We start from the raw sequence: 27998 nt of genomic DNA on the forward strand, positions 1-27998 counted from the left end.
AACTGTGTTCCATTGCAAAAAAAGAAAGAAAAAAAGTGTCAACCAAAGTGCTTTGACTCAAGTCATCAGTCTTTTAGATGCCACAGCCCCCCAAATATGATAATCCTCAAAATTTGAAAGGCATCTAGCCTAGTTTCTTGTACAAATACCCAATTTATATTGAGTATACATAGGCCTAGGCCTACATATATTCACAAATAGGCTGTTTCCGTACGAATCACATTGTACGAATTCATATGAAGTCACCTCATACTATATAATGCCTATATATATATATATATATATATATATATATATATATATATATATATATATATATATATATATATATATATATATCTATCAGTTTTTCTCCAAACTTTTTCATGGAACCCCTAGCATTCCCTTGCGACCCGTCGGGGTCCTTGCACCCGAGTTTGAAAACCTCTGTTACTGAAATGGTGGCCACTTGCTATTAGCCACCTCTGCCATCAAAAAGATTGAACAAAACGCCAAATAATGCGAAAGTGACTGAATCTGATTAGATATTAATGATATGCAGTTGTGGTAAACTAAACTGCACAACTGATGTCCTCCTATTAGTTAATGCAAAATGTTGTAAGAGTCGTTCTAGGTTGCGACTAGATGTACGCTATTTGGAAACCCTCACACTTGACCTCATGAAAGCTGAATATCCAATTATCTTTAATGTATTAAGCACATCCAACAGCAGCGAGCGCGGGGCAGCTTCTACATGAGCGTATAATGGCAATTGGAGGGTTCTCGATCGCTCCAAAAATATCCTCACTGGAGCACCACAGCGCGCTCCCGACTACTCCGAGGCATGTGACTGCGCGCCCACGCGAACCGTCAGGCAGATGCGGAGAAAGCGACAGGGGAAAAGGCAAAGCATCACTTCAACTTAATTCAACTTTATCACCCGAACAGAAAACTGGAACTCCTGCAGGGTTTACTGTATAGCACACTCGGTACTGGACATAATTTGAGCGAACAAGGGATTTAGCGAAGGTTGTGTGTGTGTGTTGGAGTCCCGTTTGACCATGGATTCAGTCGCACCTGGAAAAAAAAGGTAAGCAAGCACCAATTTCTGTGTTTAGATATGAGCTTGTTTTGGCAAAAATGTTGTTGATTTTAAATTCGGTTTTGTCCTTTGTTTGTGGTTGGTATCAGTAGCCTGTCTCTTTCAGTAATTGTCCACGTATAACCTGTTGTAACATTTATAATTCATATCCCTGCATGAATGAAACTGTGACGAGAGTTATTTCACACATGTTTGCAGGATTTTCAAGATATTTGCTTTCTTACAAACTCAAACCAGTTAAAGAAAAAACAGCATTGCTTTAGAAAAGTGGACTGACTCTCAATCACAACTGATTTGCGCTCGCGAGGTTCGTTTAGTGAATGAATCATTTAATTCATTTTTTTTTTTCAATGAAACGGTTGAACCGGTTCACAAAGCTGGTCCGAACGATTCGTTCATTAATCGGACTGAACAGATGTCGATTCAAGAATTCTGTCTCACTGAAGATTAACCGAAGCGACTTGTCCGATTCGAGTAAGCGATGAGTGAGCTAAAAGTAACAACCGAGAATAGAACAGGGATAGGATTATGGTCCAACAAGTAGGCTAGCCTACTTTAATCTTATACTTTAGTCGAATAGCTTAATGTTCAAAATAAAACGCAAAGTAGCCTACCTGAATTATGACTCAACTGTATGACTGCCCTATTCGAACTGGATTAGCATTATCTGGGGACCTCGTGTGATTTAGAAATTACCCACCCACATCTGAATTTCGTTTGGCGCGATATGATGTCAATAGGCTATTGGAAATGTCTTGTCGTTATGTCTAGCTGTGTATGATATATCATAAGCAGAAGAATGCATTCCACTCCATTCTTCGCGAAAGATGGATAAAAAAGCGCACAGGAAACAAAAACCTTGAAAAAATTATAAACGACCCCGCCAAATCACAGAGATGCCCATTCGCACGGGATTAATATTATTACAGGACCTCGGTGTTCGGCGAAATATGTTGGTCATTTGCGGGGGAATTTTTACATTACAAATTACAGACATGGCCGATTCGCACGGGATAGATCACAGACAACCTCCGCAATTAATACAAACTAGCCTACTAGAGGTCACCATGTTTTACGAGAACATTTTAGGCCATGTTTTGCGGATGTCTGAAAACAGTGGATGTTATCAAGTGCACATTCAATCCCACAATGCACCGCAATAACGAGTGCACACTCGATCTTCGCTCAACCATAGATATACATAGATTCCTCATTTCAATGGGCCGCTACATGTAATATTGGAACAGTCAAAGAACATTCGAGAGTGTCTGCAACCGTAGTTAGACGCGAAATAGATATGAAATAGACTAGGCTACCGCATATGATTTTGTTAAACTACCACAATAGGCTACAACAAGACAAAGGTGTCAGCTAACACGACATTAAAAAGTTACCATTGTAAAAGTAAAAACATTAAAAATACAATAGTAAAAACATGTAATATTGAGTTAATACATAAAAACACAAACTAACACATTCTCATCTGTGAAAGGTTGTCCCATTTATTAGGGAATTGTAATCTCAGCGGTTTCACAACCAGAGGCTGCGCAATGTGACATCATTGCTTCTTACTGTGAGTGATGACATGCTGACTGCTGTAAGATGGCGGTCTTGCCAATGTGTCTGGAGACGTCAAATATGGAATCTACCTATACATAGCCTATGTATGCGCTCAACGACTAGAGAATACCTATAATGTAATGTGACGGTCACGCCAAATGGTCCAGTGTGGCTACGGTATAATATCATACAGGTATAAATTTCTTTTTAATTGATTAGTAAATTGTTTAATTAAGTTTTAAACATACTAGTTTCCATTATAATATTATTATAATGGAAACTAACCCATATTATAATATGAGTTTAATATGCATTACTTCTGGAGCTGCTAGTTTGCTAAGCACAAAACTATGCAAAAGTGGGTAGCCCTTTCGGCGCACTCAGTGTCTGAAATCACTCACTCGTTTTCATTCACTCTTTCAAGTGGACTTTATTAGTGGAGTAATGTAGGGAATAGTTAATGAGGGTATAGGGGGCAATTTCAAACACTGCCCTGGACTCGCTGCCCTAGCTTTCATTGGCCAAGGACCGCCCAGATGTGTCATGTGTAGGGGCGTGAAAATGTAACATTTAGTTGATCCTGATAAGCGCTCATTGCCACAGTTGGAAACACAACTGCTTGCTTCTTCCATAAGGGGGTTTGGCTTCACGACAGCCTTGTTTCCCGGCGGACCGTTAAAGAACGTAACACATACGTCTCCTGGAAATCCTGTAGAATTCAACCAGATGACAACTTCGAAAATCCTGAAGTATTTCCAATTTTGTGTGTGCGATATGTATCAGACGTTTAGCCAACGGTTCGTGGGCATGACTTCTGAGGCTGAGACTACTAGGTACCAAGTGGTGACATAATCACAGTATTATTTCTTAAAAGAATTGCTGACTGAATCAATTTTTAAAATGAACCGACTTCACATCACTGACACTGAAAAGATATAGAATTCTACTTTCAAGACTAGAGAACTGAGATCCTTTTCACTCGATTCACATTTTGGTCCTCTCAAAGAGATCTGAGTTTGGGTTTGTCTGTCATTTCTAATAGGTTTTATTGCACATGCGCAGTGCTGAAGGATATCTTAATTCTGAACACGCTGAGCATAACATATAGTGGGTTTGATTGATCATCTCTTCCTTTAAAATCAGTACTGAAAGATACGGCCTAGTGCCATTTAATTAAAGAGTGCATGGCTAAGTGCTCAAATCTATTCAAGAGCCAGCATTTGAAATTAAGAACATATTTCTTAAACCCTATTTTCAATTGGGTGAGTTTTGTTTTTTATTACATTAGAATGTACATGTTAATATATGTTTATGATACTTAAATTACATTAAACATTGAATTACAAGTGTATATGTTAAGTAGCACAAGCCAGTATTTCCATTTGAAATTACTGCTTACAATGAAATGCAAACACATGAAAATGAGCTCTGCTCTCCGAAAGCCCTCTGTCGTAGCGCTTGTGTTTTGCTCTGGATCAGCTGACACCTCTCCTCTTGGCTCTATTGTAAAGGTCCCCTGTGTGCTATCAGCTTGTGGCCTGTCGGTGCTGTCATTCGCAGGGGTGTAAAATGAAGCTGAGAAAGGTTAGGCTGCTTCTGCACTTATCAAACTAGCCATTCGTCCTCTTAGAAACAGAATTCGTAAATAGAAGAGACTTAATTTATCAGATAGCTGATGAAGGATGTTGACCTTTGCTTGAATAATGTTTTGCTCTACGTCTCGTCATGGGTTCTGTAATTGCCCCTCTTTTAATATGGATTTCATTAACAAGTCTGTGGTTAATGCAGGGCAATGATAGTGTTTGTTCACTGGATGTGTGATAATGTCTAATAACATATCCACAGGACGCCAAGAAGCTTTATACGACTGGATAATGGCATTAACCTAGATTCGATTGAAAAGCTGACATGATCATATCATGTCCTGTTAAACACACCAACTTTCTCGCACGCACTGTGAGTGTTTCTGCTTATGCTGTTTTGAGCACGGCGTAAACATTAATTCTGGTTATACCCATTAACCTTGTTTATACTAATGGTCAAGGTTGCAAATATAGTGGAGATGCATTAAGCAGAGATGTTTTCCTGTAAGAATGTGTGTGCACTGTCCTTGCTGAAATATTTAGACCATAGTAAGTGTGCCTTATGTGTGTGGGTTATAAATAATGAATCATGTAGTCCCCTGCAGGAAGCAGTTTGTACTGGTCAAAGGGAGGGAAAACAGAGAGCAGGTTGACTGACGGAAAGCTTATTGGATCATTATTATTAAAACATGCTGAGGGCACAGAGCGTCTCACAGAGGGGGCTGTGATCATGCTAAAGGCTCCATCTGTCTGCTCTCCACAGTCTGGCTCAGCACATCTGAGACGACTTCTAAAATATTATATCAGCATAATTGCCTTTTTTTTTTGTGGTATATTGGATACACAATTTTAGTTCAAAACAGTCTGGCTCAAAGCTGTTACAGTTTTTCTCAATTGTTTACACACATTTTCTGGTACTTGAGACACAATGACCACAACATGTAACTCATTCACCAACCCCCTGAACCAATTCTGCTAAACTACAAGCACAATTCCTGCTTTACACTCAAATTGCAGTTCTAAAACACACCTTTTTCAAAACACTACACACAATTCTCTGCTTTTGGCACAATTTTCATGCAGAAAATCTCTTGTTTTCACAAGGAACACACTGCCATTCAAATATGCACACTGACTCATCACATGGGCAAACACCCGTCACACAGTTTTACAATTAGCAATCAGAGCTTTAGCATAAAAGAGCAACAGGTGAGCTCTTCAACAGGTGAGCGCTTCAATGGAGCAATGGATGGCAACCATTTTTTTTACTGTAACTGTATACAGTCAATTCTTCTGTTGTTTTGTATGTAGACCACTGTATGTACCCATACACAAAAGAATTATATTTGAAATATATTTTCTGGATATGTTTTGGAATATATGCACATATTTGAAATTGGCCCAATAAATATATTTCATACTTATATTTCATATATTTTTGTTATATTTCAGAATATATTTCAATGTATTTGGAATATATGCCACATATATTTTTGACACTTTTGGGGACCCGTACAGAAAAAAATACATTGAAATATATTCTGAAATATAACAAAAATATATGAAATATAAGTATGAAATATATTTATTGGGCCAATTTCAAATATGTGCATATATTCCAAAACATATCCAGAAAATATATTTCTTTTGTGTATGGGTACAACTTTGTGTTGGTTGGGATGTACACTGTGTATTGTTTTTGTGGGAAAAATAAAATATATTTGTTACCGTGTATTTGTGTGTTCTGAGTATAAAAACAATATTCTCAAATATTTGACAACACACTTATGTATGTACTGTCTGTAGTAAGTGTAACACTGAACAAAAAAAGGCCTAAGTCATTATGATGAATGGAGAAGAAGTGTTTTCCATTCATCATAGTGTTTTACATTGAGCACATCAGTGTTCAACTGGTTCTTATAAATGTCTATTCATATGATGGTTTGTGTGTGTCATTTGAAAACAAAATACCATTTTGAGAAGAAATAACATTGTTTTGAATGTAAAGTTTCATTTTGCAGGAGAATTGAGGGGTTTTGCCCATTGTGTGTGTTTTTTTGGATTTGTGTGTAGAGTTCTGAGAATATGAGGCATGCTTTCAGAAAATGTGTGTAAACAATCGAGAAAAACTGTAATATTCGGATACACTTTACAATAAGTGTCAGTTCAGTAACAGTTAATGCAAGGTATCATGACCTAACAATATACTATACTTTTACAGCATTTCTAATTTTGGTTAATTTCTACATATACTAATATATTGTTAACATTTCAATTTCATAATGTTCAGCCATTCAAGTTTAAACATTTCAGCTAATGCATTTACTATTAACTAATGTTAACTGAACCTTATTATTGTATTATAACTTATAAATTTGGTTGTGCAATGGTTGTGTAAGATCCCTTGTGGACCTTTTCGTTGACTCGTTGATTACGATTATACTACATGGTGCTCTTTGATGTTATTATGTTCTCTCACCAGGGGTTTGTGGTTAGCTCATTTTTCCACCGTGCTACTGTTGGGTTGTGAGACTTTGTATTATCTCAAAACTGCATGTGGCTTCCTACAGAACAACCGTATTGTAACTTGTAACCTCCTACAGATCTATGCAATATATTCTACAGTAGATTGAGACTTAAATTTTGAGCTATATGCAGAAACTTTCAGGATTTAAGTTAAAGATGATTGACAGAAAGGTGTCCACAGTTGCTCTTTCAATGATGAACACTAGGTTGGGTTGCACTGATTTTAAGTATACAGTAAGTTAAAAAAAATTCCTGATAACGATACAAATTGTCAATATTAAAATGTCTTTATTTTGTCTGAATAAAAAATAAAACCCTAAAACTAAAATCAGCTGTTTTTAATGCATAACCACATTATAATGTACAGTATAAAAACATGGATATTCGTTTTGAGATTTATTAAAGATTAAAGGGGACCTAAGATGCAAAATTCACTTTTACGTGGTGTTTGAACATAAATGTGTGTCTGCTGTGTGTACACAACCACCCTATAACAGTAAAAATCCACCCACTCCTTTTTTAAATCCCCATAAATCATAAGCAGTGTCTCAGAATAAGCCGTTTGAAGTTTCTATGCAATGTGAAGTGACATTTCATAGGCCCCGCCCACGACTGACGGACTCCGCCCTGTTAGCATAGACCCCGCCCTGAGTGAGCTGTACACTGTCCGCCATGTTTATCTCCTCGCCAGAGCTTTTACAGTTTTTCTCGATTGTTTACACACATTTTCTGAAAGCATGCCTCATATTCTCAGAACTCTACACACAAATCCAAAAAAACACACACAATGGGCAAAACCCCTCAATTCTCCTGCAAAATGAAACTTTACATTCAAAACGATGTTATTTCTTCTCAAAATGGTATTTTGTTTTCAAATGACACACACAAACCATCATATGAATAGACATTTATAAGAACCAGTTGAACACTGATGTGCTCAATGTAAAACACTATGATGAATGGAAAACACTTCTTCTCCATTCATCATAATGACTTAGGCCTTTTTTTGTTCAGTGTTACACTTACTACAGACAGTACATACATAAGTGTGTTGTAAAATATTTGAGAATATTGTTTTTATACTCAGAACACACAAATACACGGTAACAAATATATTTTATTTTTCCCACAAAAACAATACACAGTGTACATCCCAACCAACACAAAGTTGTACCCATACACAAAAGAAATTATTTTCTGGATATGGTTTGGAATATATGCACATATTTGAAATTGGCCCAATAAATATATTTCATACTTATATTTCATATATTTTTGTTATATTTCAGAATATATTTCAATGTATTTTTTTCTGTACGGGTCCCCAAAAGTGTCAAAAATATATGTGGCATATATTCCAAATACATTGAAATATATTCTGAAATATAACAAAAATATATGAAATATAAGTATGAAATATATTTACTGTATTGGGCCAATTTCAAATATTTGCATATATTCCAAAACATATCCAGAAAATATATTTCAAATATAATTCTTTTGTGTATGGGTACATACAGTGGTCTACATACAAAACAACAGAAGAATTGACTGTATACAGTTACAGTAAAAAAAATGGTTGCCATCCATTGCTCCATTGAAGCGCTCACCTGTTGAAGAGCTCACCTGTTGCTCTTTTATGCTAAAGCTCTGATTGCTAATTGTAAAACTGTGTGACGGGTGTTTGCCCATGTGATGAGTCAGTGTGCATATTTGAATGGCAGTGTGTTCCTTGTGAAAACAAGAGATTTTCTGCATGAAAATTGTGCCAAAAGCAGAGAATTGTGTGTAGTGTTTTGAAAAAGGTGTGTTTTAGAACTGCAATTTGAGTGTAAAGCAGGAATTGTGCTTGTAGTTTAGCAGAATTGGTTCAGGGGGTTGGTGAATGAGTTACATGTTGTGGTCATTGTGTCTCAAGTACCAGAAAATGTGTGTAAACAATTGAGAAAAACTGTAACTGCAGCATTCAAGTAAGAAATGTTTTTTATTAAAGCTACTAAAGTTATTCAGTCAAGAGCAGTGAGTGATTTTCTGTTTTTCTTTTGTTGTTTGATTCATATTAACAGCATATATAGCAATGGCACTGTATATTATGCTGCTTTCACTTTAATGCACAGATCTAATATACACATGCAATTTCTTTACCTGCTGTTTACTTTTACAGACATAACCGACTATGTTTATGTGAACTTTGTGTGTTTTTGACATAACCTTGTGTGCATTTGACAGTTTAATAACCCGTAAAAGAGAACTTAGTTTACAGTTTTTCTCGATTGCTTAAACAGATTTCTTGAAACTATGCCTCGTATTCTCAACAGAAAACACAAATCCATAACGTCTCACCCATTTCCCCAAACATCCTTTTCAGGTCAAAATTAAGCACCACACTCAAAATCATTCACTCTTGCTGAAAAACCAAACTTTGTCCTCAGACATCACACACAAGCCCTCACAAACACACACACTACAACATAGTCTTACACACTGGTGCAATAAATTCAAAACAACATTTCCAATTCCTTAACCTCTTCCTCCACTCCCATCTACTCTTCCTCCTCCTCCTCCTCCTCCTCCACTCCAGTGTCCTCAATCTCTTCCTTCATGTCTTTCTGGATCCATTGTTCCAAAACCCAATGAACTGACTCTGACTCTTTATCTATTGAAGGTTCTGATTGTTGTGTGATCAATTTTGACTCTTAGTGTTTCCACTTAGGTAATTGTGTGCTAACTGAGTTGAAGCTGTGCTGACTTGAGTGAACAATATTGAATGCTAGTGTTTTCTAAATGACAACATGGTGTAGGTAATGAGAAATGAAGGGATGTGTGTGTAGAGTTTTGCAGTGAAAGTTCAACAAATCTGACTCATGTGTCAAAACAGGAGAATAGTGTTTATAGTTTAGGGAAATGGGTGTGCTTTTTGATAAATGGCATTTTAGTTGAAATTTTAATGAAATATTTAATGTAATGAAATTTTTGTTCAAAAGCCTGGTTATAGTGTTTAAGCAATCAAGAAAAACTGTAATACTCACGGGACATGCCGTTTGGCATCGCGGTGCGTGTTTCGGATGTATGTGCTCAGAAAACCATATATCAGAAGTTTAGACTGATATGGCTTTAAAACGCATGCCGATAATATGCATTTACAACATGGTATAATACATATCTGTGGGGTATTTTGAGCTGAAACTTCACAGACATATTCTGGGGACACCTGACTTGTAAAACGGGGCATAATAGGTTTATTAAATTAGTTATTAAATTGGTGTTTTAAAGTGAGTGGTAAATAAGCATTTTTTTATGAATTGCCAAAACACATTTCTCAAAACCATCACCCACTTTCTCAAAACCTTAAAAACCAAATCTTCAAACTACATTCAGAGAATCTCTGACTATTTGGGAAAAATCAAACACTTGCCTCAAATCCATTTTATTTGTGCTCAAAATCAAATAATGCTTTCAGATCATACACACAGTGAGTCAATATTATAAACACTACAGATCATTCATTAGAGACTACATAAAAATAAAATAAAATGGAGAACACAGAATCCAAAGCATGCAGTTACAGAAAAAAAGGACATTGTAACAAAGTAAACAAATTATGCAATTACCTAAAAAAGTATAGTAATCACAACTGAATAAAGGTGAATAAATTGTATACTGTATGCACTGCAAGTATAGTCTTGTACTGAATATTGTATAGTAGGCCTATTGACTGACTGTATTCAGCACTTGCATACTGTGAAAATGATGCCATCTCTTGCCAGGCAAAGGTGCCAGATCCAGCCTTGACAACATTCTCCACACCTTGCTTTTTCTCGTCCTCGTCCTCTTCCTCCTTGTTCACCACCTCTTACACGTTCTTTTATATTGTTTCCATCCATTATTGGTACATTCCGATATAATCTGATTCAAAATTATCAACCACTAACTGATGTTGAAATGATCCCACACACAAACCTAAACCAGGATCTGCATAATGTTGCTATGAGGCATGGCTACCCTGTAGTTAAGGTCATTATGGTTTGAAGGTTACTTAGATGCTAATTATAGAAATGTAGTATTAGGCTTTCATTTTTTTGTGCTAAACATGTCCATCTCAAGTACATACACATACACATACACATAATAAGACCTTATGAATCCCCATTTGCTTCATTGTATATTTTTAAATTACATATTGAATGGGAAATGGCCAGTGGGGCGACTGAAAGCTTGTGTGTGTGTGTTGGTACATCACTAATGTCCTTTTTCTTTCTTCACTGTTCTGTTGTGTCTGAAACAGCATGCGCAGATAATTCTCAAACAGGTGGAGTGATTCAGAGAAACAGACAGGAAGAGGGGTGAGATGACTTGGTGGTTTCTATAGCATTCGCTTTTAAGGCGATTGGCTGGCACTTAACTGCACTGTATCAGTGTAGAGACCTCAAGAGCGCAGAGTTCAAGAGTGAATGTTTGTATGTGCATGTTACATCCTTTAATGTAATCATATCTTGTCTCATGAGGGGCCCAAGAGTCAGACAGAAAATAACACACACACACACGCACACAAGTTTTCATTATTTATGGGGACATTCCATAGACATAATGATTTGATTATACATAGACATAATGAATGATGTACTGTATAAACTGTATATTCTTTCCTCTACATCCCCTGCATTTCTTACACTTTCAAAACACTTAGTATGATTTATAAGCTGTTTTCCTCATGGGGACCAAAATATATTATATATATTGCCATCTTTGTTGGGAAATTGTATCTATCTTCACATTTTTGAGTTATATTGCAGAATATCTTGCTATGGAAAGGAAAGTGTTTTTTTAAGGAAAATTTTAGAATTCTTGATTGCTAAAAAAGTTGTTTTATTCCATATTTTTTTATTCCATATTTACACCATTAATAGCACTTGTGTCCATTCTGAATGAATTGGTTGAAGGAATGAGTCAGTGACTCACTCATTAACATAAACTCAGTCACTTGTCGCCATCTACATGCTGAAACCTGCAGAAAATCCCCACCACTCATTAGATCTAGATAATTGTGAACATTTTAGTGACAGACAAATATTACTTGCCATGTTGAAAAATTACCGCATAAACAGTTTTAGAACCGTTCACCTCTCAGTCACAGCCAACTGTAAATTATGTATCTAAGCACAAAGCAATATATGGCAAATATATTAGCACATGGCGAAATTGAGCCCACTGACACATCTTATCCCACTCTCCCCCTACAGTGTATCCTAGTTAATCCAACCCAGGACCCAGATAAAGAGATTATTATCCTACCTGTAAGCATGTGAAGTTGGCACCAAACTGAATGTGACGTTCCCTCTTGACAAATGCATCAAAACATATTAACTTTACCAACTAAACATACATAAATGTGTAATGTTGACTGCTTTGACAATTAATACTAAGGCTTCTCATAGAGAGAGACAGAGCAAGAGGAAATATAAATCAATGAAAATTAATTAAACACTGTTGACATCTCTGAATAGTCTTGTCCACGGATGTTTTATGAGCTCTTGGTTTTCCATATTTGCCCCGAAGACAGCTCATGGCAAACATAATGATGTCAGTAACTGTACAGTAGGATCTTTGTGCATGTGTGTGTGTGTGAGAGAGAGAGAGTGTGAGGGAAATAGGTTTTACCTGCCATGTCTCCATCGAGTCTGTTAATAAAGCACTACACAGCTACGTATATTTATTTATGTGTGACATCATATCCTGTAGTCGACATTTGTTGCAGCACCCGTGTATATGCAATGAAACCTATGCGTGTATTTTAAAGCTATATGATGTATGTTTTGACAGTTTGACAGCACTCAGGGGAAGGCATTGACAGCACATACCCCTCTGATATGATTTATACATATGTTTGTGTTTGTGATAGGGTGAGCTCAGAGCGAAGGAAGGAGAAATCCCGAGATGCAGCACGTTGCCGAAGAGGAAAAGAATCAGAGGTGTTTTATGAACTGGCCAGAGAACTACCCTTCCCCCACAGCATCACCTCTAACCTGGATAAAGCATCAGTCATGAGACTCGCACTCAGTTACCTGCGCCTGCGTAAGCTACTGAACACAGGTGAGAGAGGACAAATGTTCGGTGAGATCATGCAGTGAATTCGTCTGCATGCTTTCATCTCTGTCTCTCTTTAGATATACTGGATGTGGAGACTGAACTGGACTCTCAGTGGAACAGTTCATATCTGAAAGCTCTGGATGGGTTTCTCATGGTTCTTTCTGCTGATGGTGACATCGTCTACCTGTCAGAGAATGTCAGCAAGTGTCTAGGCCTACCTCAGGTGATTTTAGGGGATTTTAACATCTTGGCTTGATTACACATACACGTGTGACTCACATTAGAAGTTTTTTTCTAGTTTCAAAATATTAATTGACAATTAGATTTTGTTTGTCATGAATCGTTACAATCGTTAACAGTTGTTATGAGTGACATTACAAAATCTGAAATGCGGTAATTATTTGATTCAGTTTGATACTTATCAATGCTTAAAGGTGAAGTGTGTGCACTATTAGTGGCACAAAACAGAATTGCAAAATTAATATTTTTCATTTAAACAAACTAATTGCGGTTACATTTGATGCTGCTGGTGCAAAAATGACACACTTCTATTGTCAAAATAAGATAAAAATTTAAACGATTTTTAATGCTTATTTTGAAAGAAGTCTCTTATGCTTACCAATGCTTCTTCATTAATTAATAATGGATTTTTTTTTTTCAGGATTCTTTGATGAATAGAGATTTCACAGAAAACCATTTATTTAGAAATCTTTTAAACATAATTAATGTCTCTACTGTCACTTTTAAACAATTGAATGTGTACATGCTCAATAAAGTATTAATATTACTTTAATTACTTTTGGTGGGAAATTAATGCAAAAATAGATTGGTTATTATTCTAGTATTTGTTATCAACTAATCCACCTTTCATTGTAAGATCATACTGTCTGATGTTAAACTGAATCTCTAATGGGGCTATGAATGTGTAGCCAGGCCTTAGAAATGTGAATAATGAATGATGAATTGTGTGTACTAAACCATTTCTTACCCCTGTAGATTGACCTTACTGGACACACTGTGTTTGAGTTTACTCATCCATGTGATCATGAGGAGCTCAGAGAAATGCTGGCACACAGAAATGGTAATACTCTGTCTCTCTCTCTCTCTCTCTCTCTCTCTCTCTCTCTCTCTCTCTCTCTCTCTCTCTCTCAGTCACAATAGTGATCACTTGCACGTATCTCTCTCCCTTTCCCCCCTTCAGGTCTGTGTAAGAAAGCAAAGGAGTTTCACACAAATAGAAGTTTTCTATTGAGGATGAAATGTACACTGACCAGCAGAGGGCGTACTGTCAATGTCAAATCTGCCTCCTGGAAGGTACTACCCCCTACTTGTGTTTCACTTTTGACCCTGTGACAGCAGGGTTACTCTGAAAGCATCTATACAATGAATCTGGATACATATTTATCCCTATCAGCCTCTCTCTCTGACAGGTGCTGCGGTGTTCGGGCCATATCCACACAGCAGATGGTGTCGTGAAGGAAAAAAATGCGTGTTCAACGTACCTGGTGCTCATCTGTGAGTCTATTCCCCACCCGGCAAACATTGAGGCTCCTCTGGATTCTAGAACGTTCCTCAGCCGCCACACTTTAGATATGCGCTTCACCTACTGCGATGAGAGGTAAAGTCTCAGCTCCTCTGAGTGTTGTACAATAACACCTGCCCTGCTCAGCACAAAACTAAATGCTTTTGTGCTGACAGAAGCTACATCTGACTCTAACATCTGAGCATCATTTATTATAGGGTAGACTTTTGGGCACCACTATTTTTAAGTCATACTTAAAATGACTGAAGTTCATTGCATAGATTTTGGGTTTTCTAACTTTTCTTATTTCAAATAAATTCTTTTGAACTTTATTTATCAGGGAACCAGGGAAAAAATGGTTTCCACAAAATATTAACATCAAAAACCCTAAAATGTACATAAACCCCGCCCCCGGGAACACGCAGTCCATATTGAGAAGACGAAGAGTTGTTGTAGTCGAGCACATTTGTGAGTCTGCTCAAGCTGTTTCATCTGTCTTTTCACATGCAATACAGTACGAAACACAAATGCAATAGCATGTCACTCTGTAGGCATCTTACAACAGTTCCCACACAAGTGATTTTATAGATTATCATGACAGAATATGCTAATTAAAGACTTGAAGATAGTTAACTCCACATCAGCAACATAAATTCATCAACTAACCATTCAGAAACCATTCACTCACACATACACACACACACACACACACACACACACACACACACACACACACACACACACACACACACACACACACACACACACACACACACACACACACACACACTCTTGAAGCTCTTGAAGCTCCGCCCTCTGTGCTGGGAGCCCCAGCTCATTTGCATTTAAAGGGACACACACGAAACAACACGTTTTTACTGACCCTCAAAAGGGACAATTTTAACATTCTGTAAAAAATCTGTGAGGTATTTTGAGCTAAAACTTCAAATACACACTCTGGGGACAACAGAGACTTATTTTACATATTGTAAAAAGGGGCATTATACCACCTCTTTAAACAGCACAACTTTTTTAACATTGATAACAATAATAAATGTTTATTGAGAACGAAATAAGCATATTAGAATGATTTCTGACAGAACACTGACAGATCTGATCGTAACACTGACAGAATTAGTGAGCACGAAAGACTTAAACAATTAAAACAATTAAACAATTTTACTGACCCCGAATATCTTTTTTCTATGCATTATTATAATAATGTCATGATGTATAAACTTTTGAAAAATGTTAGGAACTGACTGTATAACATAATAATTGTAAATCATGTCATTATTTTTAACTAGAAAGAATAAAAAATATAGCTGCAAGCAGCAATGATGGGCTTAAGCCCGGCACCACCGCCACCCTGGTGGCTTTAGGGCAATATACATTTAAACCGGGTATATGAAAGGACTCATAAATCCTTTAGGAGGGGGTATTAAAAAGTTTAGCGTATGCGCTTTTCACAAAACCCTGAATAGCCGAATTTTTGTTTGGTTGCTGTCAGATTGTCAGTGTGAAAGCTGTTCGGCTCAATGAGAGCTATATGTGTACTGAGTTTTGTACATATAATTGTGCAAGTATGTTCAATATATGGAGCAAGTTTTCAAAATGCATTCAAAGGCATTCAAATTACTTCACACACTAGGGCACAAGCCCCTTTGGGCCATTGCTCTAATATCAACAAAACTAAAGTTATTATCAGAATCTTGTGAAGTATGTGTCTGGGTATTTTTGCCCACGATTTCAGGACTACTGGGTGTTGAGAAATACTGAAACATAAGTAGGGAAGTATGCATTTTCTGATGCAGAGAGAGTCTGTTGACTGAAGGTCCAGATTTATGGCCTGGATTTCTTCGCCATCTAGTGGTGACTTGTGAAAGCTGAAATGTCACTGAGCGGCATGCAACCTGTGTGTGTTTGTGTGTGTTTGCAGGATCACAGAGCTGTTGGGTTTTGATCCAGTGGATCTGTTGCAGCATTCTGTGTATGAATACTATCACGCTCTGGATTCTGGCCACATGACCAAAACACACCACAAGCGTATGGTCACTTAAATGCTGTTCACTTATGCAGATCTAAATTAAGACATGTCATAATGCTTTATATGTCTCTCTCTCTGCAGTGTTTGTAAAGGGACAAGTGTGTACCGGACAGTACCGGCTGCTGGCTAAAGCAGGAGGATTTGTTTGGGCAGAGACTCAGGCCACTGTGATCTATAACAGTAAAAACTCCCAGCCACAGTGTGTGGTCTGCGTCAACTACATCCTCAGGTGGGACTTCACACACTAGTCTTATGGCGCTTTTCCATTACCAGTACCAGCTCGACTCGACTCGCCTCGCCTCGACTCAGCTCGGCTCGGCTCGCTTTTCGCTCCGTTTTCCATTGCAGATAGTACCTCCACAATAGTACCTGGTCGTCATAGCGACACCGCAGGAAACTGCCGTGACTTAATCTTTTACGCGAGACGCGCGAGACACACCCGCTACCTACACACACAGGACAATGGAGGAAATTGAGTGTATGCTGTTTTTGGATGTTTTTGTTTTTGTTTTTGCTGTTTTTTATTCAGGATACTGCGTCTGGCGCGTGCAATGATGACGCAGTGAATAGTGACGATTCTCTCTGACCAATCAGCAGTCTGCCATGATTTCACGTCACATTTTAGTATCGCCTCAGCTCGCCTCAGCCCGCTTAGAACCGCGCCGGAGGTGGTACGAAAAAAAGTACCTGGAAGCAGGTACAGGTACAACTTTTACACAGTGGAAAACCAAACAGAGCCGAGTCGAGTCGAGCCGAGCCGAGCCGAGGCGAGCTGGTACTGTGTAGTGGAAAAGCGCCATTAGTGTGCATTTAAATGTGTGTCTGTTTAAATGCGTATCTGGCTGCCTGAATACGTGCAGTTAGTACGTGCAATATGTGCTTGTGTTTGTATGAGTGACATTATTTTTATCTGTTCATCCTTTGCAGTGGCATTGAACAGCCCAAACAAATCCTGTCCCTTCAGCAAACCAACAGCACAAAAATAAAGCGAGAACAGGAAGAACACCAGGAGGAGTTCCTTGGGGCTGATGTGACCATGGCTGAGTTGAAAGAGGAGGGAAAACAGAGGGATGAAAAGGAAGAGGAGTCTGTGGAAGAGGGGTTAAATGACAGCCTGAAGGGGGAGCCAGCGGCACTGACTGTAGACCCTGTCCTCACACTGGATATCACTAGCACAGGTCTGAACTCTTCATTAGCCATGTTTCCATCCAAAGCTGTAAATTTAACTTACCGGTATGTGCAACATTGGAATATTGCATAAAACTTTTATGAATAAAGCACCGTTTCCAGAGGCAGATTCCTGGTGTTTGGTAATGCAGTTGTGTGAGACAGTTCTAGGAGGAAATTATACCAAATCATTTTGGCATTTAAAAATAACCAATTTTGAGATGCTGTGCAATGAAATTGGTCTTATGATTAGTCCAGTTATCCAATTACATCCACTGTTGAGGCAAAGTCATGAGAGTTTTTTTGTTGCTTATTGAGGGATCTATTCGGTAAATGTGTTTCCATTGCAGTTTATGCGCATATCTTATCTTATATAAATCGTTTGACTCTTGCCATAGAATCCTATTACTCACAGTCCATAAAAAATAACTAAATATTCATATTTATACATGAATTCTATTTATATTTTGACCATTTATTTATAGAAAGTATGTTGTTGGTTTTTAAAGTATTATGTTCATTTCTTGCAGACTCTGCGATCTCTGTGCTGACAGAAATTCCTCTCTACAACGATGTGATGTTGCCCTGTTCAAGTGTACTGCTACCCCTCTCACCCCTCTCTCCTCCCTGTTCCTCCCTAAATGAGGATGATGCCTCCACAGCCCATCTACAACCTGATGACTTCCCCTTCCCACAATCTTCGGCTTCTTCCAGATCCCAGGTGGAGTCTAGTCACCGTTTTACCTTTCACACTTTTAGTCCTTTATATGACTTTTTCTAGTTTACTCTTCAAGAAAAAAAATATATTTGTGACATGTGACATGAATTGGTTGTTTGTTTATGTTCAGGTTGATCTCCCCGTGGATTTAGAATTAAGTGACCAGCTAAAACCGGATCACGTGGAGAAACTATTTTCCATGGATATGGAGTCCAAGACACCCTTTAATACACAGGTACAGTAGATCTGTTGATGATGTACTGCATCCACACAGATGTCAATATAAGTCCAAGACGACGGCCATATCAAGCAACACAACATAAACAATGTAGTGCACCATTAGTGCAAGCCAGGATTAGGCCTTAGTTCAATTAGGGCATTTAAGTATCTTTTATAAATGTGCCTTAGAAAACAACATTACTGGTGTGCATCTTGAGACAAAACAATGGCACTGACATATTTTAATATATGCCAGTGCAAGTTGCTTTCAGTTAAAGCAACACTAAGGAACATTTTTTACCTTAAAATAATGTTTCCAAAATCGTATCAGTGGTTCATCCAGTCGTAACAGGGTGAAAGGCACTTCTGGATTCGCTTTGCAGCCCTATATCTGCTATAACCACACCATGAAAGTTCGCGTTTCTGTAGTTCGAATGAGACATAAGAAAACTACAAATTTGACTTGCTTTACGTCAAGCGTTACAATAGTCATTATTTAGTTTTCCTTCGTTTCTGATGTCGCAATACATCATACTTTCATGAAATCATGCAACATACTCTACCTTGTCAGTGGACATCGTTCATACCAAAGCCGGTGCTAGATAAACAGCGAGTGTGCGTGCGACAGTAGGCTGCGGGCGGCGAAATTATTTACGACAGCGGTAATGGACAATTCCGCTTCCAACCTGTAGGGCGAAAAGGAAAAGTTCCTTCGTGTTGCTTTAAAACGGCTAAAACATGCATTTTAGTCAAGGACTAGGCTTAGGCCTTGTCTGTGAAACTGGGGGTATGTGTTTTAATGTGCTGATGGTTATGATTATTATAGGGAGTTGGTTTGGATCTGGAGATGTTAGCTCCATACATTCCCATGGATGATGATTTCCAGCTGCGGACTGTTTCTCCAGCCGAGTCGATGTGTTCCAGCCCAGGTTCAGCACTTGAGCTGACCCCCTCCAGCAGCACGCAAACTGCCCCTGCTCTCCCAGCAGCCCCTACAGACTTGATGTCCTGTGACACCGTTCAGCAGAACACTAGAACCACAGAGCAGGACAACTGCAGGTGAGACCACATCCTTAGAGAGACACGCTTTGTTGATCAGATCTGTGCTGCAAATTCACTCAATACAGTTATTCAAGAACAATCTATTTTTTGTTGCCGTTCTTTCTCTCTTCCTGTTTCCTTCTGTAACTCTCTAGAGAAATTATTCAAGACAATGATATTTCTTCTAAATGTCAGACCAACCCGAAGCTGCTCAAGAGGAAACTTGAGACCATACCTCTGTCTGAAGCAATAAGACTGGTATGTTGAGAGCCTTAAGGCCAATTTATACTTCTGCGTCGAGTGTACGCCGTAGTGTACGTCGTAGGGTACGCACGTAGGCGACGCCGTCGTGAGCATTTATACTTCTGCGAATGTCTGTGTTGCTCTGCAGTTACACCGCCGAAACGCTAGTTGGCGCGGGTGGGTTTTAATGTTCCAGTTCCACTGTGTTTACATTCCTCGCGGCTGTTTTGAGTTTAGGTTTCTACGAGCAATGGCGACTGAAGGAGTCATACAGATGGCTGTATTTCCGCACTTCTTCAAGCAATCTCTCGGTCACTTGGTCTGTTTCCATGGCTCTTCACTGATCTTCGGAATTTAAAAATGGCGGACGGGCGGTGCAGAGTGCAGAAGATCATTCCGGAAATGCGTAGGAGGAAACGCGATGCTATCCAGCCGACCAATCACAGATCTTGCGGTCCGCGTCGCCGCGACGCGTAGTTACATTTTTGAAGAGGTGCGCGTCAGGGTACGGCGAAGGGTACGACGTATGGTACACGTCAATGCGTATGCTACGCCGTACCTTCTACGCGAACCCGACGCAGAAGTATAAATTGGCCTTTAATGTGCGTAATTGCTTATCTCTCTGGAATACTTGGTTCTGAGTGGTCAATCACTTCATGGAATTGTCATTATAAAAAAAAATGTTTTATATTGTGCAGTCAGCTGGGGATTATTGCAAAATTATAGCAATAAACCCCTTTAGGGTGTTTACATCAGAATTTCAGACAAATAATAACAGTTATCTATAATTTATAACAATATATATCTATAATTTATGGTAATCTTTATTCATATATAGAGTTTACGAATGACTGTTAATGTGTGTTTTCACCCAGGGGTCTGTGTTGCAGTTGGTGACTGATTTTCCCGAGAAAAAGGCCAGAAAATCAGATGCTTCATCATCAGAAGGGATTCGTCATGCCACGATACTGTTGCTGCCATCTGGTATGTCACCATGGAGACAGCATGTCAGTGTGTGAAATCCTTTCGAATATTGAGACCAGTTGTTTTTCATGTATTATTGCTCTTTCTCTATCTGTTTTTTTCCTCAGATGTTGCGAGTAGATTGCTGAGCAGATCGTCAGAGGGCGGAGCCGTAACTATGCCCCTCCCCCAGCTTACCCGTTACGACTGTGAGGTAAATGTGCCTGTGACTGGACGGCAGCACCTGTTACAGGGGGAGGAGCTACTGTGTGCCTTAGACCTAGTTATTTAAAAAGCCATACTTGTGTTTTCGGATGAATAGGGAGATATCAGTGGCATTATGGATTGACTTCCATTACAAAGAAACAGTGGTGAGCAATCAAAACAGATGGGATGCTTCTGCTTCTAATAAGTAGATGGTAGATGCTGGACAACAAAAAGGGAAAGGCTAATTAATAATAATTAATGACAAGGGAAATGTAAAACTGAATCAGTAGAGCAATTATGAGTTGTGCTCTTACAGGCTAGAAATACGCACAGAGAAGAGAATATATATTCTATTCTATATAAGATTGTATTGTGTTAAAATACAAAGATTTTTCTCGCACAAATGACATAAATTTACCTGCAGCTTTCAGAAAATGTTATTTTATTAGTACTGCTGTTTTTATAATTATGTCTAAGGTATGTCTAAATGTCTTCTTTGTTCAGGTCTCTACATGTCCCATATATTTGTATGTAAATGGTGTGAAATGTCTAAAGTGGCTGTTATTTTAAATTTGTGAAACATATTATACAACTATTGAGAGTAGTCAGCATATTGGTTGAGCGACCCACGTTACTACCTACATTACACATTACTAACTTAATGTTGAACTATTACTCACTATTCCTATTATTGCTAGAGATTTCTATTTAGTTTAATCTCTGGATATATCTAGGGCATTAACAAGTTAAAACGTTCTCTTGTGTTCCCTATACTATGAGTTTCCCGTGTTACATTAACAGTGGCATATACTGTAGGAATCATAAGATCTGGTTCTACAACCCCTAGTGTGAGAGCTTTGCCGCTGTGCTAAGCTGTGTTTCTCGTGTTCTTTCCTGTCGTGTCATTGTCTTGAGGAAACTGTTATGTCTGTGACAAATAAAAAAAATAAGTTTTTCAACAACATTTAGCCTACAGACATCAATGTGTGGTTTTAATTTAAAGATACTACTGTTCAGAAGTTTGAGGTCTGGATGTTTTTGAAAGAAGTCTCTTTTGATGAAAACACTGTAAAAAAGAGTAGTATATTGGGATATATTATTACAGTTCAAACTAAATGTTTTCTGTTTTAATATCTTATGTATGTAATTTATTCCTGTAGCAGTCATTCAGTCTTCAGTGTCACATGATCCTTCATAAATCATTCTAATTTGCTGTTTACTGCTCAAGAACTATATCTGTTTGTAATCAACATTGAAAAGACTTTTATTTGAGGTATTTTTCCATTCTCTACACCACTAAACCTAACCCTACTGTATATAAACAGTACATTTACAAACGAGTCAAGAGTGTGTACAAATGTATGTGTTCGTCAAACACAACACAGAACAAGAACTGTTTTCAATTACTAACGGCCTTGCCAAAGGACTTACTTCATCGCTCAGGACGCTGCATGAGCTCTTTATGTGCCGTGCGAGACACACAAAACCTCAGAAGGTCCCCTCCACATTTCTGTGGGAAAACACTTACTCATGGCGAATGCCTTTATTCTTGGTAACTTTATACGCACCATTTTGTATCTGTGTGTCGTCCAGGTTGAGTGAATGGCCCCCATTGAATTAGTGGGAAAATCCCATGATTCTTGCTTTTGTTGCTATGGAGAGGGCTGTTCTCAGTCTCAATGGACTGTTGCACTTCAATCAAACACAGACCAGTTTTATGAAGGCAAGAAAAGGACTGTTTTTCTATTTAACGTTTTGTTCTCATAAACATGTCCAGTGAGGCTGATTGTTCACAATAATGACCAGCTTTACTCAGCAGGATTGTTTGTGTATGACGGGTGGATGGAATGCTGCGTCTGAATTTGCCTACTTATAGTAGTATAGTAATGTGAGTTGAGTAGTATGTCACAATTCATAGTATTCATAAAACAGTAAGTGAAAAGTACAGTACCTGATGAACAAATACTTCCGGCCAGATTCAGAAGTGTGCATTCGATGGACACTTTACTATCCCATGAGGCCACGGGAGAGGATTTGTGAATGGAAGTGAAGCAGCACAACTGACGTTGAGAACGTTGATGTTTCAAAACAAATGTTGAACCTCTGTCCCAGGGGTGTCCAATCCTGCTCCTGGAGGGCCACTGTCCCGCAGAGCTACTCCAATTAAACACACCTGAACCAACCAGCTCATCAAGCTCTTACTAAGCATACTAGAAACTTACAGGCAGGGGTGTTAAGGCTAGTTTGAGCTAAACTCTGCAGGACAGTGGCCCTCCAGGACCGAGTTTGGACACCCCTGGCCTGTACAGTTTGCGCTTTCGGACGCAGAGGAAGTGTGGAATGTTGGAAGCTTAATGCACTAAACTGTCACAGCTTTAATTACGTAGCGGAAGACAGTCAGGTTCTGTTGCTGGATGATAAAATAACCGTAGCAAATTCATACACTAAACAGTTGAGTAAATAGTGCATAGTATAAGTGCATAGTGTATAGTGATATAAATCACATACTCTCTTGAGTAGGCCAGGTAATTACTCCACTACCGCTGAAAAATTATGTTCTATATATGAATGTGTGTACATAGTAGTTGAATGTAATCTGGACATACTACGTTCGCCATGTTGTCATTATCATGTGACCTACCCGCTTTACTACCATTCATAAATCCTCTCCAATGGCCTTATGGGATAGTAAAGTGTTCATATGCACACTTCAGAATCTCGGCGGAAGAAGTAGGTCATCCAGGTTATTTTTGCCTATTCTTTTATGTGTAGGCCTACTATACAGACCCTTTCCAAAAAATTCGAAAATCATGGAAAAGTTTATTTATTTCCATAATTCCATTCAAAACGTTAAACTTCCATAGATTATAGATTCAGGGCCCACAACTTAAACGATTTCAACTATTTAGTTGTTTATTTGTACATAATTTGGGCTTCCAGCTCATAAAACACACGAAAACAGGATTTCAAAAAATTAGAATATTACATGAAATCACACAGTAATTCCACAGTGATACCATGGTCATTGAACCAGGTTTTGGTTCTTTTGGCAGTGTGGGCAGGTGCAAATCCTGCTGGAAAATGAAGTCAGCATCTCCATAAAGCTTGTCTGCTGAAGGAAGCATGAAGTGCTCTGAAAATGTCCTGGTAGACGGCTGCGTTGAGTGGACAGCACAGTGGACCAACACCAGCCGATGACATGGCTCCCCAAACCAACACAGACTATGGAAACTTCACACTGGACTTCAAGCATCTTGGATTGTGTGCCTCTCCATTCTTCCTCCAGACTCTGGGACCTTGGTTTCCAAATGAGATGCAAAATCTGCTCTCATCAGAAAAGAGGACTTTGGTCCACTGTGCTTTATTAAATCCAGAGTCAACGCAGCCGTCTACCAGGACATTTTCAGAGCACTTCATGCTTCCTTCATTTTCCATCATCTATAATCTATGGAAGTTTAACGTTTTGAATGGAATTATGGAAATAAATAAACTTTTCCATGATATTCTAATTTTTTGGAAAGGTGGTCTGTAAATTCGGACATAAGGGTCAAATGTTTATCAAAGTGTATTTGGGGATTGTTTTGAAAAGAAAAAAAGATTTGTTTTCACTGTCTTATTAATCAACATTACAGTTAGTGTTGTTTTAAATAGATTGGTGCCCCGTGGACAGTTTCAGAGTTTCAAACTCTCATTCTGAAACTGATTCGGTCAGTGCAACAACACAATGTATGAGAGGGGAACAAATAAAAAAGCAAATGCACACAATCTCACAAATGGGTTTCCTGCAGTTGATGACTGCACAAGCATGGTATATTGATCAAATGCTATACAAAAGCATGTGTAATTGACTGAAGATGTCTATCTCTTCCACAGCTTTAACTGAGCTCCAGCGGACAGCCAGCCTGTTTTCACTTACGTCTGTTAAACACACACACACACACACACACACAAACTATTTGTCCTCAGAGGACCTGTTATAAAATCCTGACATGTGAAAGCTTTAATGATTTCTATGGACACACGCCAGCTGAAAAAAAAAACACATGATTTGTAATAAATCAGATCTCTCTTTCTCTATAACTAGGCTGCATCATTTGTATCTAATCAATTCCTCCAACGAGGAAAATTTAATTGCTCAGAGGAAAGATAATTGAATTCGACTCAAATGTTTCTCTTATACCACATAAGACATAAAAATGTCACAAATGAGACAACTGTCGACATTTAAAAGTATGGGTTATGACGTAATATATTGAGATCTTTGATTGTATGGTTTGGGACATTGTTAAGATATGGAATGTATTTGGGCCGGGGATTATTGTGGTTTTATTTGAGAGAAAATGTTTTATTGCAGTATTCCTCCATGACAGCAGGGGGCGTCAAGTTACTATCAGAGCTACACAAAGAAAAGAAAAAGCATGTTTTTAACCATAGACTGTAAAAAAGTTTTACCTAAGACATTTTAAAAGTTAGTGCAAATCACCCTTCAATACAAGGCCTCATGCAACTGTACAATCTACTGCTGTGAGAGAGAAAAACTGGAAACAATTATATTGTATTCACAACCCTTATGAAACAGAATGATGTCATTCCTTCTGGAGCAAGTCTAAGTCTTGTGGTTAAGGAGAGGTAGTGTGTGTTTTTAGATGTTCTGAAGGGCAATCTTGTGTTCGCAGATGTGGCATTTAACTGTTATTTTTTTCCCTGCAGACTGGTGTGGTGTGATTTATCATATGCACGTAATAGGTAACTGAATATAATGTTTTGTGTCTGACTGGATGTTTCACTCTTTCTTTTAACAGCAATACTAAAGATGAAAGAGCAGCTGACGGAAGTCAGGTAAATAATTCAAAACTGGTATTTTTAACTGAGAATTGAGATGTGTTTTAGTGCTGAAAGATAAGGAACATTTATTCATCCACACAATTAATCATTCAAGCATACACTACTGAATTATTTCATACTGTTTTATTATGCTTTAAATTCATCGCAACTCCTAAAAGTACAGATCATTCTGTATTTTTTGTTGTACATTGCTGTATACAGTAAATCTCGTAATACAATTGAAGGCAAACTACATGCAGGATAAAGAACTTCAAAGAATCAAGCTGTTTATTTACACATTGTCTATTGCGATTGTTAATAATCTGAGTACAAAATAATAGAATCTACTAATAAATAGGAAAACATGCAAATGTAAATCTATTAAAAATTAGCTTGTCACAAATAAAAAAAAGCACAAAACAAAAGATAGGCATTGCATATACTGTACTGACTCGAGAGGTGATGGCATTGTATGATATATTACTTGACGGCTAATATTTTCAACTAACTTACAGTTTAGTCATAAATATACAGTGTGTGATTATGAATTACTTAAATCAAGTCTTTTAAACAAAATATGTTGCAGTATTCTGGAGTGCTGTCATAGCTTCTATTGCAGTGTTGGAGGAAACATTGAGACCCCCTTATTATCATGTAGCAATACATACTCTTTGTTAACAAATTCACCTGAAATGATTTTGATCATTTCTTTGTCTGCATGTATGACAAATCCATAGCAGAACTTTAGAGCAATTTTTCTGGTAAGGTATTGCTTTATGAGATAGTCTAGACATGCTATCAAACCGTGACATGAGGGCTTCTCTTTCTGCAGCCAGACTTTTTTGTTCAGAAAACCCTCAGCAGTGAGGCTCTCAAGCTTTAAATGACAATTCGTTTCCACAGTTGTGCCTGGATCGCTAGATTCTGAGGTGTAGGTTACTGAGAACCTGTTGCATTTAATGTGTAGTCTTGACACACCCTCATTAACAGCTTCTTGAGCCTGTGTAAAACAGGATTTAAACTCATCTTGGCAAGAGTGGTTGAAAAAGTGAGAGGCATTAATGGAATACTTTTTGACTTTGTTGTCATATTTGTTGTGGATACAGACATTGACACAGGCCTGGTTGTTTTCTGATGTTACAGTAAAAAACGTCTCTTTACTCTGACCAATTTGTACACAAGAGTAGTTTCCTTTAACCAACAATTTTGAGTTCTTTTTTAGAGGGTGGTCTCGAAGGAATCTCTCAGCAAAGTCCAAGTTGGAGAGAAGGGTGTTGTCGGAGAAGTTCTTTTCCTTAAGATCATGCATCACAGACATTATGTTTTCCGTGACAGGTTGAAAACTGGGGTAACATCTTGGAAAAATAAAAACATAAATAATTGTTATAAACACATTTATATGCATTAATGTTTAACTTCCTCTTGCAGATCATCATCAATTTTCAGAGTGTACTTACAATGGAGTGTCCATTGAGAAGGTGGAGAGATTTCTCTAGCAGACCACACAATTCACTGGGATGATCCACACTGTCATCATATACAGCAGTCATTTATGAGAAGCAATGTACAGTCATTATCCCAAAATAAACAGTGATCAGAATGTTTTACGTAAATCTCCTCCCTCTCATTTACACCTTAGATTATGATGTGATTTAAAAAGTTTTGTTTCAGTGAGCAGTGTGCAAACAGTTTACAGAGGTCCATTTCAAAACTGCACAGGTAGGCATTTTTACAGTTTAGAAAGATGTAGTCATCCTTTATAACTTTAAGTTCCTTTTTAATCCAGTTGTTTTTGTGTGGTTAGAATGAGTATTTGTAGTTTGAATGAGATATCATTTTCATCAGGTAGGCTATAGCCTATCAAATCCTTTATAGAAAAATTACTTAAAAAAAAAAAATATATATATATATATATATATATATACTTTACGAAACGTTTTGTATTTTGTCTACTTAAAACATCCGTAAAAGACAAATGCACAGACTTACCGTCCTAGATCTTTGTCCAGTGGGCAATGAAAGCTAGGGAAAAAAACGTTCTTTTAAATGTTAAAATGATTTCAGCAAATATTGTCCTCCAGCAGTTCGTTGATGTTTAGCTCTCAGGCTCTTGCAGGATCACTGAAAAATTCACGGTAGCCGATAGGTTATAATAAGTTATAAGTTTCAGTTTCACAAAGCACTTTCTGGTTAAGTTTCGTTTTCGAGTT

The 27998-nt window shown here is 38.0% G+C and overlaps 1 protein-coding gene and 1 long non-coding RNA gene across 14 annotated transcripts; one reads left to right on the forward strand and one right to left on the reverse strand.

The window, feature by feature from the left end:
- The first annotated feature begins 698 nt into the window (after nt 1-698).
- On the forward strand, nt 699-27398 carry hif1aa (hypoxia inducible factor 1 subunit alpha a). Of its 13 annotated transcripts, none has more exons than XR_014625605.1 (18): nt 720-1069; nt 12650-12840; nt 12915-13060; nt 13834-13918; nt 14039-14151; nt 14268-14455; nt 16299-16405; nt 16488-16635; nt 17334-17584; nt 18104-18294; nt 18422-18526; nt 19337-19569; nt 19707-19809; nt 20670-20778; nt 20886-20971; nt 25767-25803; nt 27011-27136; nt 27217-27397. XR_014625605.1 is itself a non-coding variant. In XM_084391883.1 (17 exons), the coding sequence occupies exons 1-16, from the start codon at nt 1041-1043 to the stop codon at nt 25773-25775; spliced, it is 2094 nt and encodes a 697-aa protein (XP_084248009.1). In that variant the 5' UTR covers nt 699-1040; the 3' UTR covers nt 25776-25803; nt 27217-27396. The 13 variants fall into 13 exon arrangements, 11 of the variants coding, with proteins under 11 accessions (XP_084248009.1, XP_084248000.1, XP_084248008.1 ...); XR_014625606.1 differs by having other exon boundaries at nt 27011-27123; XM_084391883.1 differs by lacking the exon at nt 27011-27136 and having other exon boundaries at nt 699-1069; nt 27217-27396.
- LOC311280005 lies at nt 27005-27998 on the reverse strand. The gene is made up of 3 exons (XR_014625607.1): nt 27778-27998; nt 27246-27315; nt 27005-27143 (listed from the first exon to the last, which is right to left on the reverse strand). It is a non-coding gene; the product is annotated as an uncharacterized lncRNA (long non-coding RNA).

This window comes from Rutilus rutilus (genome assembly GCF_951802725.1).
Source record: "Rutilus rutilus genome assembly, chromosome: 20".
NCBI classification, from domain to species: domain Eukaryota; kingdom Metazoa; phylum Chordata; class Actinopteri; order Cypriniformes; family Leuciscidae; genus Rutilus; species Rutilus rutilus.